The sequence below is a fragment of the Ictidomys tridecemlineatus genome, chromosome 5, assembly GCF_052094955.1.
Source record: "Ictidomys tridecemlineatus isolate mIctTri1 chromosome 5, mIctTri1.hap1, whole genome shotgun sequence".
NCBI classification, from domain to species: domain Eukaryota; kingdom Metazoa; phylum Chordata; class Mammalia; order Rodentia; family Sciuridae; genus Ictidomys; species Ictidomys tridecemlineatus.
The window spans coordinates 159,442,346-159,456,624 of NC_135481.1; the positions used below are offsets into that span (position 1 = coordinate 159,442,346).

General features: G+C 42.5%; 1 protein-coding gene across 4 annotated transcripts in view; it reads left to right on the plus strand.

Annotated features, from left to right (window-relative positions):
* The window catches only part of Rrbp1 (ribosome binding protein 1), a 69,543-nt gene that overhangs the window by 17,028 nt on the left and 38,236 nt on the right, over window positions 1-14,279 (plus strand). For 3 of the 4 annotated variants that reach the window (XM_078051362.1, XM_078051363.1, XM_078051365.1), the window contains exon 2: window positions 6,425-8,747. In XM_078051362.1, coding sequence (XP_077907488.1) covers window positions 6,446-8,747 — 2,302 coding nt within the window. In that variant the 5' untranslated portion in view covers window positions 6,425-6,445. The remainder of the gene's footprint in view (window positions 1-6,424; window positions 8,748-14,279) is intronic. The other variant, XM_078051364.1, reaches the window with a different exon arrangement.

The following is a 14,279-nucleotide window of genomic DNA, read 5'->3' on the forward strand; positions in this document are numbered from 1 at the left end:
AACAGAATATGTATGATAATAATCCCCCCCTTATGGTTTCACTTTCCACTGTTTTTGTTATGGGTAAGTATGGCCCAAAAATATTAAATGGAAAATTATAGAAATAATTCATAATGGGGACAAGAAAGATGGTGGAATGAGATGGACATCATTACTCTAGATACATGTATGACTACACATATGGTGTGACGTTTTATTGTGTACAACCAGAGAAATGAAAATGTGTGCTGCAGTTGTGTACAGTGAATCAAAATGCATTCTGCTGTCATATATACCTAATCAGAATAAATAAATGAATTTTAAAAAAGAAACAATTCATAAATTTTAAATTGTTTGCTATTCTGAGTAGTGTGATAAAATCTCATGAAATATTATCTCTAGATTTGGTTCCTTAATATTTTTATGTGGACTTTTTATGTGTTCTAAAGTAGAAAAATCAGAGGTCATTCTCAGGTTGTTGTCTAAGGTTAGTATCAGGGTCACTCAGTTATCTTAGAATAAGCTAAGGATTATCCTCTTACACATCATACTCAGGACATACTCCCTTCATCCAGTGTATCCAGACTATATGTGCTACCTGCCCATTAGTCTGTGTCATCAGACTAAGTCTATCATGGTACTGCACAAGTAAACCTTATTTTGTTTAACAATGGCCTAAAACACAAGTAGGGACGTGACGTATTATAGTGTATTATTATAATTGTCTTATTTTATTGTCAATTTTTGCTCTAATTAACAAACTTTTTTTCATGATAAATATGTACAAATAGGAAAAAACATGATATATACATATAGGATTTGGCACTGTTTGATTTCAGGCTTCCACTGGAGTCTTGGAATATATCCCTAGCTGATAAGGAGGGGGGGTACTTTATTATAATTCAACACATTTCAGATTAAAAGAGAAAATGTCAAGTGATAATGAAAAAGAATTTGCAAAAATTTATAACTCAGTTGCTTAAAAACAGGTAACCAAAAAAGATAAGATACACTACTTAACCTGAGAAAAACTTGCAGTCAGTATAACATGTGATAGTGAAACATAGAAGGAAAAACTTAGAAAGCATGGGAAAGCCTCTCCTCACTGACCCCTCAGCCCTGCATGGGCACTCCCCACTAACTCTGCTAAGACGGGAAGAGATGAGATAATCCAGTTTAGGAAGCAAGAAACAATACAGTCTTGTTTTTCACACATGATTTTTTTTTTTTTAACAAAGAGAATCTGCAAAGTCCTAGATTTGACAAGAGCTTAGCATAATAAAAGCTGGGTAAATAATACCTATGCAAACTTGTAGAACATTGCAGGTTGTCTATAGCTAGAAAATAGAAAAAGTGAATTACAAAAGATACTTTTCTGCCAGCACATTTAAAAGCAGTAGTAATCTTAATAGCAACAGCAAAAATTACAAGAGTTTATAGAAAAAAATCATAAAAGCTTTCTGAAAGTATGAGAAAACATTTAAAACAGTGTAGTGCTGTAACATAACAGTGTTCATTGACAGGAAGTTCCCATGGTTACAAATGTCAGTCCTCTCTGTGTTTATCTGTAAATTCAGTGTGATTTAAATAAAAAAAATCCCAGTGGATATTCTGGAAGGAATGCATAGGCTAAAATAGTGGTATCGATACAGGGTACAAATAAATGAATATACTCTTGAAACAAAGTATAGAATCCAGAAACAGGTCCACTCATTGGAACAGAGGAATGGAAGGAAGAGACCAGACAGGGGCTGAGGATGTGGCCCAGTGGTTAAGTGCCCCTGCGTTCAATCAAAGTAAAAAATAAAAAAAGAGACCAGTCAGAGAATGGTGCTGGTCATTGAACTAATGGGGATAAGTTCTATCACTCTTTCTTGTTGTCTATCAAAGTCAATACCCAGTGATTGTGAAATCCTAACTACAAAAAGCATTACTCATGTTTTTAGGAAAAAGTAGAATTTTACTATTTTAAATAGTAAAATGACTTTTGTTGCAGTGGTTGCCTTCAGAAAGGGACCTTGGGTAGCAAGGAAGGGAATGAGAGAGAATTTTTATTCTGCGGTTGCCATGTCACATTGCAGTCTCATGTAGTAGTAGTAGTATAAATTTTATATACAATATCTCATCAATATGGCAAACTCTTAGAGGATTTGATAAATCCTCTAAGTGGGTAAATAAACATTCATATTTTTCTTTTTTTAAAAAATTTTTTGTTTTAATTAGTTACACATGACAGCAGGATGACCTTGACATATCATACTTTTGAATCAGATGGGATATGATTTCTCATTTTTCTGAGTGTACAGGTTGCAGAATTGGTCATGCAGTCACGTATATACACACAGCAATAATAATGTCTATTTCATTCTACTATCCTTCCTTTCCCCCATCCATTCCCCTCCCCTCCCATCACTTCTCTCTACCCAACCTAAGTTGACGCTATTCTCATACGTGTATTTTGTATAACGATGAGGGTCTCCTTCCATGTGATTCCCCTTCTCCCTCCCTTTCCCTCTCACTTCTCTTCCTTATCTAGAGATAATCTTTTTTCCATGCTCTTCATATTTTTCTTGCTCTTCTTTATTTTTGAACTCTTTCTGAAGTGCTTGGACCAGAAGTGTTTCAGATTTGGGATTTATTTATTTATTTTTAAAGAGAGAAAGAGACGAGAGAGAGAGAGAGAATTTTAATATTTATTTTTTAGTTATCGGCGGACACAACATCTTTGTTTGTATGTGGTGTTGAGGATCGAACCTGGGCCGCACGCATGCCAGGCAAGCACGCTACCGCTTGAGCCACATCCCTAGCCCTCAGATTTGGGATTTAAAAATTTTTTTTGGAATATTTGTTTATACATAATGAGAACTACCTTAGGGATGAGGCCCAAGTCTAAATTCATTTATGTTTCCTGCACACCTTATTACACATGCAGCTTGAATATTATTTGTACAGTATTTTGAGTACACCTGTGTTTTGACAGAGACCATCATATGAGGTCGGGTGTGGAATTTTCCAGTTGTGGCATCATATTGTATTCAGAATTTCAGAATTTGGAGCATTTCAGATTTTTGAGTTAGAAATGCTCAACCTTTATCTTAAGGGGGAAAAAAAGGAGATAATGATTCTGATATAGCCATATCTGTTTTCCTGCCATTCTGCTTTAGTTCTGTTTCTTTCTGTTAAGTCACCTTATGTCTAGGAAAAGGGTATGGAGGCTTATCCTCTTTGACCATCCCTACCTGTAGCCATGGCTTCTCCCAGCATCCAGATGTGGTCTACCACAGAGCAGCTGAGACAAGCCCCAGGGAAGAATCATTCTCTTGGGACCCTAGAGGTGCTCAGGGAGTTTCAGTCAGTGAGCATGGGTGGCCCCTGCTTCTGACTCCTTCCCTCTTAGGGCCTTCATCTGTTTGCCTTACACTCTTTTAAGCGTACTCTCGAGAGAGAGAGAGTAAGAGAGAGAGAGTAAGAATACCTGTTTAACAAAAGTTTCTGGAATTGACACAATAGAGATACCTTGTATTATGGATAAGCACACTTTTGACTTAATTCTTTGCCCACTAGGCGTGGCCCAGGGGAAAGCCCTGGAAGAGTTCCTACTGTGGGCCTCCTACCACAGTGCAAATTTCAGAAGGGAAGCACTAGGGAGGCTGGTCTTGAGAACATATTTGAGAGGCCCTATTGGCTTTATCATTTCTGGAAGTCATGTAGGATATGTGTAGCCACACCCAAGCTGACTCTCTGAGGCTGTAGAGCAAGTCTTTACTGTCCACAGTGATATTACCCTAGCTTTAAATGTTTCAGTGTATTTCTAAAGACTAGGCTTTTCATTTTCCTGTGAAAGCTTGCTTTTCAAAAATTCTAACTCAGGAATTAGTGGTGGGGATGTAATTTCTTTTTAAAGCAACTCGTTCTGCAAAAGTTGGGAAGATACATTTGTGCTGCAATAAAACATACATTTGTGTGTGCTGCAGAGGAAAAATATTCTCCTAAGTTTGCTTTTCTTGATTCTTAGCTCCCCACAGAGAATATATTTTTGTATCTCATGTTTGCTATGTGGAGTCAGATTAAAGGCTAATTTTCTAGCCTTGGTTTTTCTGCTGGAGTTTAGAAGTTGGAGAACGTGAGGCTTCACAGAGCTGTACAGTCCTCTGCTGTGAACAGGCCCTGCTCTGTCAATGGCCATTCACTGTGTTAGGGTCTGGTGACCAGTGCCAACTGCAGCTCCAGGATAGGCCACCTCTCAAGAACATAGTTGTTGGGAAGCCACTTAAGGTTTATGGAGCCATAGCTAGGGTGACTCAGACCCCAGTGTTGGTCTGCCTTCAGAAAGGGGTATTTTGGAGGATTTTGGTCATCTGAATAGGAATATAGTGATTAGAATTTAGGTTTTATTTTATTTTATTTCTGCATGAATGCATCCACATTGGCAGAGTTCTGAGAGGTCCTTGTGAGGACTTGGCGTCAGTTGGTAGACACCTACCAAGAAATAGGGTTGACCCACAGCATTGCAAACCTTCTTGTCCTGCCCTTCTACCCACTGAACCCATCCAGGGCTGAGCAGGGTACAAGACCCTTTTTAATGCCAAGTGTGGGGGAGTGTGTTCCTGGAAAGGCTCATTTGTGACAGCTTACCTTGATCGTCACATAAGAGAATGCCCTGGTGGTGCCCTGTGCTATTACTACTACAGCCAGAGGGCAGAATCCACTTGGAAACACAAATGCCATCTCATCCAGAGGTCGAAGGCCTCTAGGAGCTTACCTCAGACTTTGTTTACAGACATGATGACCAGGGTGCAAAGCTGTGCCTTGGCCCTGTGCCACCCAGGGTTCACCATCTGTTGGAGAAGTCAGTGCTACAGCAGCTGCTGATAGTGTGATCACTATGAAAGTGTGCTGGGCAGCTTTTGTGAGGGAAGTATCAAAAACCCTCCTTAAGGGGCAGTGAAAGACAGTGAAATCTTGTATTTGAACTGCAAGTAGAGTGATTTGTCTTAGAATATGATGCTGAGACATTTAAACACTGTTCTTTGCAGTCCCTTCTTTAAATCACCCTGTTGTCACAATTTGGCTTTTGTAATTGTTGTTTAGAAATTCCCACTTGATATTTCCATCCCTACACACGCTCAGGAGGTGTTGGAATCTCAACTTTTTGGAAGAGCAGTCTCAATGTCTGAGCCACCACCAGCCTAGACCCAGGTTCCGCGGTGTCTAAGAATCCTAGAGGGCAGTGTCCTCTTCTTTTCCTCTCCCTTTCTGGCCTTCCCTGTCCATTTTCCTTTTCTGTTTGCCTGTTCTGTTGCTGATCCTCTTTAAAAGGGGTTAGGTTTTTCTCACTCTTTCCAGTTTAGTGGACTGAGAATTGATGATAGCATCAACATTAGTTAAAAGTTGAGTATCTGTATACACTCCTTGGTTCCTTGGTGAAGTGGAACTAAGTCTGGGCCATCAGCCAGAAAGGTCTGCACCCTGTTGCCTCTGGCCCCTCAGACTTTTGCCCATAGGCAGCAGTGAGAATGGTGGGGTGTGTTGCCTGACAGAGGCCTGTTGATACTGTCCCCTCCCTTGTGCAGCCCGAAGATGTGAAATTCCAACCCTGGAGTCTGATGGGCTTTCCAAGACTTCCCCTCCTACTTCCCAACTTGCAAATTATAGGCTCTCTGACTGCATGAGCTATTGTCGGCAAAAAGACATTTTCCTTCACTAAGTTCTTGATAACTGTTTTAGGATTGTAATGCACAATTGTTTATTTTTGACCCCAGTAGTGCTAGGGGTAAGAGGGAGGCAACAAAATAGAGATGGCATGCCAGTGGCCTGCTGGCCAAAATGTACACTGCTAAAAGGCTTTGATGTTTTTGAGTTTACTCACATGGTATTTTTAAAATCAGTCAATTTCACATCAAGAGAAGAAGAAGAAGAAAAGGATTTCTGCCTAATGTGAACAATTAGATCATCTCTCAACTCAGTACTCATATTTCTATGGCAGTCAACTATGGCTGAATGTCTAACCTACTACCTAATTTAGGCAGGGCGTTTTCCTCCACAGTCCCTACTACTCCCCACTGTCTCATATCTGGTTTTACTTGTGCTCAAGTGCATCTTTGACCCCTGCCACGGGGAACATCTTGAATTGGGATCATATTTGCGACTTGATCTTAATGTCTCCTGGACATTAAGTACTCTGTTATAGATCTGCACTTTGCAATGTCTATTATTTGCACTTCCCATCAATAAGAGACGCTCAGATCTTGGATAAAAATTGGTCTCTTCTAAAAAGGGGCAGGTAAGAATGTGTGATACCAAAGATTGCCTGGGTTTGTTTCTAATCTGAATTTAGTCTGAAGAAAGAATTAGTGAAACCTTAGATTTGGTGACAGGGGTGGAGATGGAAATTGTCAAATGCTTCAGTTTCTTCAAAAAGTAATCAAATGTATGTATTTGGCAGGTGAAAAGAAAGCCAGCCAAGATGGATATTTACGACACTCAGACCTTGGGGGTTGTGGTCTTTGGTGGGTTCATGGTTGTTTCTGCCATCGGCATCTTCCTGGTGTCAACCTTCTCCATGAAGGAGACGTCGTATGAAGAAGCCCTAGCTAACCAACGCAAAGAGATGGCAAAAACACACCACCAGAAAGTAGAGAAAAAGAAGAAGGAGAAAACAGTGGAGAAGAAAGGAAAGACCAAGAAAAAGGAAGAGAAACCTAATGGGAAGATACCTGACCACGACCTGGCCCCCAATGTGACCATCCTCCTCAAAGAATCAGTGCGTGCACCTGAAATGACTTCGGCCCTGACCCAAGTCCAGTCCCCCATCGTTGTTGCCCCTATAGCTACGGTACCAGCCATGCCCCAAGAGAAGCCAGCCTCCTCCCCTAAGGACAGAAAGAAGAAGGAGAAAAAAGTGGCCAAAGTGGAACCAGCAGTCAGTTCTGTTGTGAATTCCATTCAGGTTCTTGCCTCCAAATCTGCCATCTTGGAAGCTTCCCCTAAGGAGGTGCCTATGGTTGTTGTGCCCCCAGTTGGCGCCAAGACCAGTGTCCCTGCCCTTGCTCAAGGCAAGAAGGCAGAAGGGGTCCAGAACCAGGGCAGAAAGGGGGAGGGAACCCCAAACCAGGGCAGGAAGGCAGAGGGAACCCCAAACCAGAGCAAGAAAGCAGAAGGATCTCCAAATCAGAACAAGAAGGTAGAGGGTGCTCAGAACCAGGGCAAGAAGATGGATGGGACCCAGAACCAGGGCAGAAAAGGGGAGGGGACCCAGAACCAGGGCAGAAAAGGGGAAGGGACCCAGAACCAGGGCAAGAAGGGGGAAGGGACCCAGAACCAGGGCAAGAAGGGGGAAGGGACCCAGAACCAGGGCAAGAAGGCAGAGGGAACCCAGAACCAGGGAAAGAAGATAGAAGGAACCCCAAACCAAGGTAAGAAGGCAGAGGGAACTCAGAACCAGGGCAAGAAGGGGGAGGGAACTCCAAACCAAGGTAAGAAGTTGGAGGGAGCCCAGAACCAGAGCAAGAAGGGGGAGGGTGCTCAGAACCAGGGAAAGAAAGGGGATGGGGCTCAGAACCAGGGCAAGAAAGGAGAGGGGGTTCAGAACCAGAGCAAGAAAGGAGATGGGGCCCAGAACCAGGGCAAGAAAGGGGATGGGGTTCAGAACCAGGGTAAGAAAGGGGATGGGGCCCAGAACCAGGGCAAGAAGGGAGAAGGGGACCAGAACCAGGGTAAGAAGGGGGAGGGGGACCAGAACCAGGGCAAGAAGGGGGATGGGGCCCAGAACCAGGGCAAGAAGGGGGATGGGGCCCAGAACCAGGGGAAGAAGGGGGATGGGGCCCAGAACCAAGGGAAGAAGGGGGAAGGGACCCAGAACCAGGGGAAGAAGGGGGATGGGGTCCAGAACCAGGGGAAGAAGGGAGATGGGGTTCAGAACCAGAGCAAGAAGGGGGATGGGGCCCAGAACCAGGGCAAGAAGGGGGATGGGGTTCAGAACCAGGGCAAGAAGGGGGAAGGGACTCAGAACCAGGGCAAGAAAGGGGATGGGGCCCAGAACCAGGGCAAGAAGGGGGATGGGGCCCAGAACCAGGGTAAAATATTGGAGGGAACGCCAAACCAGGGCAAGAAGGTTGAGGGGGCCCAGAATCAGGGCAAAAAGGGAGAGGGATCCCAGAACCAGGGTAAAAAAGCAGAGGGGGCTCAGAACCAGGGCAAAAAGGTAGAGGGAATGCCAAACCAGGGCAAGAAGGGAGAGGGAGCCCAAAACCAGGGCAAGAAGGGAGAGGGGCCCCCAAACCAGGGCAAGAAAGGGGAGGGGGCCCAGAATCAGAACAAAAAGGGGGAGGGGGCTTCTAACCAAGGCAAAAAAACAGAGGGGAGCCCCAACCAGGGCAGAAAGGGAGAGGGAGCCCCCAACCAGGGCAAAAAGGCAGAAGGGACCCCTAACCAAGGCAAAAAGGCACAGGGGACCACCAACCAGGGCAAAAAACCAGATTCAGTTCCTAATCAGGGCACAAAGGCAGAGTGTGTCACGAACCAGGGGAAAAAAGCTGAAGGAACCCCTAATCAAAGCAGAAAGACAGAAGGAACTCCCAACCAGGGCAAAAAGGCAGAAGGGTCTCCCAACCAGGGCAAAAAGATGGATGCAGCTGCCAATCAGGGTAAAAAGTCAGAGTCAGTTCCTGTCCAAGGTAAAAATGCAGACATGGTCCAGGGCCAGGAGGCACCAAAACAAGAGGCTCCTGCAAAGAAGAAATCTGGTTCAAAGAAAAAAGGTGAGCCTGGTAAGTGACTCTGGTCTCTTTGTGACCTTGGAGGGAAAAGCTGTCTTTATATGCCTTGTGGATTCCCTTGAGGAGCCATCTGTAATCGTCAGCTTTTGCCACAATAAGACCCTGAAACAAACATCCCCCAAATTTAATGCCTTACAACAGCAGTCACTTACCCTTCTTCATACTGCTGTGAGTTGGCTGGAGGTTGGCTGGGATGTCTTGGCTTGGAGGTTCTGCTTCAAGCTGTGGTCTAACTGGGTCAGCTCCTTGCTGCAAGTTGAGCTCAGGTCTGGTCCTCATGTATTAATTCTGAGGTCTGGGCTGGGGATTCAGTGGCTCTCCAGGGTAGAGGGACAAAAGGACATTTCAAGTAGAAACATATCTATCCTGGGATCATTGGCCAGGGAAAATCATGTGACTGAGCCTGAATCAAGGAGCAAGGAGTCTGCTCTGTCTCCAGTGAGAAGGACTGCAAAGTGATGTTGGATAGGGGATTTGAAGAATGAGGAATAGTCTACATAGGACTGGTCTTAAATACAGTCTTAAATATCCGACTGTATTCTGTCAGACTGTTCTTTGTTCTTATTTCACCTGATGCTTTTGTATAGTTTTATGCATTTATATATATTTGTTGGGTTAATAGCAGTAGAGTAATGTTCTTAAGGTGCAGTCACATTCTTCCATATTGCTCCAACCTTCCTCTCTTCCCTGCTCCTACCCTAGTTATGTAATGGAAGTTTTATGGAACATTAATGTAGGAATTGTTTCATATAGACAGATATTAGATCATGTAGAGCATTAATTTGCCTTTATCTGTGTAGTGCATACTAGTAGAGAAATTGGACCAGAGTGCATCACTCATTTGATTTCACTTTGTCTCCTCCTCCTCCTCCCCCTCCACTTCTTTCCTCCTCCAGTGTTTGAATAGCCATTGACTGAATGGAAAATTAATTCTGTTTGTTTTAAGGAAAGGTATCTTAGGGCATTTGAAGGTGTGAACCTGTGTCATATAGCATAGGGCCCTCTTGTTTTTAAAAAGTTGAATTTTCCTATTTTGCTCCTCTGTTGAACTTTGTTCCCTTTCTCAGGTCTCCCCCAACTCCAGTTTCTGATGGGACATTTCCTCGGAGTATATGAGGAAACCCATCCCACATGACTGACTCTGGGACCTGTTCAGCATCAGGAGGCCCACCTGGGTCAGGTTGGCCTTTTAAGACCTTGACACTGAGGAACTGGGCTTTAGCTTACTTCCAAAGGCTGGAGAGTAGCATACTGCCCTGTCTTTAACATGATGTTTGTTCCACTGCACCCGCAGATAGGGGTAGAGCTGAGAACTGGCTGGCGTCAGATTTTCCCACATGGAGTTGTATAGTGCTTCCTGTGCCCCGTGGTCATTATTAGGACTGGGATTATATGACTCAGTGATAGAGCACTTGGGAGCATGTACTGGGCCCTGGGTTTATCCTCACCCCTGCAAAAACAACAACATGGTCATTGTTACCTTGGATGGTTTTAGATGTCTGAAATAAGATGTGAAACAGAAATGTGGTGGTGATAATAATATTGGAAGGGAAGTTGAAATTACCCTAATATGCCAAGTAATAAAGAACCTTGTAAGGAATAAGACTTATGTGTGATCTGTCTAAATCTATGCAACAGCTTGATTGAGGTGAAAAGAAAATTTGAACCAGGAAAATAACTACCATGATCCTGATAAGAAAGATTAAATATTATAGATAAAATGGTAGTTATTTCAAGTTAACTTATGGTCTCCTGTTAAGCTTTCAATGAGCTATCCCCCTCTAACTTGACAAAAGTTGTAAAAGCTCCATCTGAGGGGAAAAAGGTAAGAACAGTGAATAGATTTTTTAAAATAGCATTTATAAGGCCTGTCCTGTCTGTTATGGGAACATTTCTCCCAAATATTGTGATTATAAGTAGGGAAGTAGAATGGTCCAGAAATCAACTTTGTCACCCCTGAGAACATACATGAGGGATGTATCAGATTTTAGTAGGAAAAAAAATGTTCAGTGAATGATTTTGAACACCATGTTCATAAAAACTTACTTACTCCCCCCTTAAACTTACCCTTTCTAAAACTTTAAAGTTTAGATAAAATATATTTAATTTTAAAAGAAATTAATATTGATCTGCCCAGATGGTGGAAGACAGTCCAAGGTTGTAATGAGAGGGGGGTGTGGGGAAACTTGACTACACAGATGACCAGGTGGGATTGTCAGGACCAACAGGAAAAGACAAAGCGGGAAATGGGCAACTGGTGTGACACTGGAAAGGCAAGGCAGATTTCTTTTTTCTTCAGAGTCTAGAAATATGGAGAAAGTACTTTTTTGTATTTTTCATTTTTCTGAATTTGCACTGTGCATTTTCTGCTATTTTCTCATGGTTGGTGGATGCAGGCCATCTTTACCCCCACCCCACCCCCCGCACAGCCCTCCCCCCGCCCCACAAAAAAAATATCCTTGAAGGTCTTGAATGTTTCTCCTCCTGCAGTTCTTCTCATATTTGATATGCAGACCATCCCCTGGGGATCTTGTTAAGATAAAATGTGCCTTAACTGGGGGGAGTGCTTGGGGTGGGCCTTCGATACTGTACTCTTTACCAGTTCCCAGGAGATGCTTCTTACCCCAGGCCTACACACAGGCTAGGAGGGACCTTTTCATATATCAGACAGTTTTGAAAATTCACAATATTCAAATAAAGTAAACTTTATTTAAGATGATTACTTCAAGCAAGAAAACATGGCTGTGGTTAAAAAGATTGTGGCATTGTGAATTGTATGACCCTTTTAAAAAGCAATTTAGCAAAATATATCAAGAGCTTTTGGAGGGGCTTGTAGTTTTCTTCTACTCCTGAGACTCTCCTCTGAGCAAAAAGTGTAAGCTGTGGCAGAGAGGGTTTGTGTTTAGTGGCCTTGACTGCCTGGGGACTCGGTACATTCATTCTGCCCACCCAGACACAGAGCAGCCACCAACAGTGATGGGTGTGAATATTCCACCGTGACATGCATAAACTTTACAGCATGATTTTCATTTGAGAAAAGTAGGATATCAGATTTTTTTAGACAACATAACAATAGAAAACAAAGACATTAGATGAGTGATAACTGATAAAAAAAATAAGGAAATGTATAGTCTTCCCTCCATGACTAAGGGGATTGATTCCAAGACTATCCCCTGTGTATTTCAGACTCTCTAAGACCTTTATATAAAATGACTTAGAATTTGCATTGTCCTGTATACTTTCTTATTATTTTGTTTTTATAGTGCTAGTGCCTCATGTATGCTAGGCAAGGGTTGTACCACTGAGCTATACCCCCAGCTTTCCCCTAATACTTTAAATCATTTCTAGATTACTTAAACCTAATACAGTATAGATGCTATGTAAATAATTGGTTGAATTCGTGAATGAGGAACCTGTGGATTCAGAGTACTGACTTTCCACATTGATAAGTCCAGTTGTCTTCTGATTTTTTTTTTTTGCAATGTAATAATATTTTATTCTTCAGAGAAGTCAGAAAGTAACCTTGAAGAAGGATCTTGTGGCTGTGACAGTGCCCCCTGAAGTTGAAAATACTTGTGTGGAAGGCCTTTGATAATTTTCTGTGCAAGGCCACATGGGACAGAAATTCTAATGAGCTGTTGTAGTAGAGAATTTCCTATTAAAATCCTTCTTATTTAATGACCTTTTAAATTATTTTAGGGGCATAAAATTGGGTCTTGATATATTATCTTAAATTCTCTGTTCATCATTCCAAAAGAACAAAAACAAAAAAACACAACTCCAGCAATAATGATACTTCCCGATGTGAAAACAATCCAGAGATACCTGGATGTCAGAGGCAGGTGGAACTGCTTTTCCTGCATCTGGTAAACCCTCTAGATATAGCTTAGCATGTCAGGCCTCTGCAGTGGATTTATCTTAGAGTTGTGGTGAAATGCAGAGAAGGACCCTTGAGTAGGAGTCATAGAAGATGACCCAAGAGGGTGAAGGTCATTCATATCATCAAAGGCTGGGAGAGGCCACCCAGAATTGTCATTAAGGGAAAATGGCCTTAATGACTGGGTCAAGAGCTCTAGCTGTACTAAGGAGACCCTCTTAAAATTTTCAAGCAGTGTAAGCTCAGGACAGATGAAAGGAGGCATTTATGAACTTGGAAGGGAGTCATTAGCCAACACATGGATAGGTGGTAAGTCCCGAAGTTCCAGGTGCTGCCTAATTGACAAGAGCATGTATGCAGTAGATTATTTTTCCATAGAATTAGAACAGTGTATTAGAAAGTCTCCAAGGTAAGTATTTCAGGCCATACTTTGTGAAGACCAATACCAGGTAGATGATTTGCTACAGAGTATTGGCCTTTCTCTAGGTCAGGAACTCTCTGTGCCTGTTTAATATGCATAAAGTTCTGTTGCTTCCGGTAGATGGGTAGATGTCTTCTGTTCTTTATGGGAAGAAAGATTCAGAATTTTTGCTTTTCCTTTTTTTTAATGTATGTGTTTGAGTGTGTGTGTGTATACATGTGTATACAACCTCAGGGCCTTACACGTTAGCTAGGCATGTGCTCTTATCACGGAATGAGGTCTCCAGCCTCTATTTTTTTTTTAATTTTAATTTTTTTTTAGTCATGCGTGACAGCAGAATGTATCTTGACATATAATACATACATGGAATGTACATACATCAATTATATTGTCTATTCTGCTGCCCTTTCTATCCCCCCTACTCCTCCCCTCCTCTCCCATCCTTTCTATCCAATCTAATGTGACCCTTTTTTTTCTTTTTCTCATTATAATATCATATATGTATTCTGTATAACAATGAGGTTCTCCTTCCATCTTCTGTGCAACTCCCCTTCTCCCTCCCATTCCCTCCCACCTCTCTTCCCTATTTAGTGGTAGTCTTCTTCCCATGCTCTTCCTCCCTATCCCATTTTGAGTCACTCCAGCCTCTATTTTTAAAATTTTGAGTCAGGGTCTACTAAGTTGCGCAGGTTGGTCTTGAATTTCCAGTCCTTTGCCTCAGCCTCCAAGGCACCACGCCTTGCAGAATTCTTGCTTTTAATGCTCAAAACTCAGCTTCTGCTCCTACCATGGACAGAGTGGCCCATACCCCACGTCCCTGCAATGGTGAGAATCTCCTCAGCTTCCTGACTTACACTCAGGATGTGGCAGACTTTGAGTCCCTGGAATGACAGAAGCTGAATATCTCCTAGATGGAGGGCAGGGAAGGAGGTGCTGCTGTGATATGAGGAGGTTGGCATGCATTAAATGGAGGTGTCCATAGCTAGTCTGTGTGGATAGTGATGGAGGTAAAGGATCATGTATTTTTACTGTATCCATTAGTTACATTGTCAGACCCCATGTGGCCATCATCACATGTTCAGGAGTTACTGTTTTTTTAATTGAATGGTATACTTTTCTCTGCTCTGTGATGATGTTATCTAAGAATGTCCAAAGCAAGTGGAAGTCTCTACTGACTATCGGTTATGAGGTTAACATGGTGAATATATGTAGAATGCTTTATCTG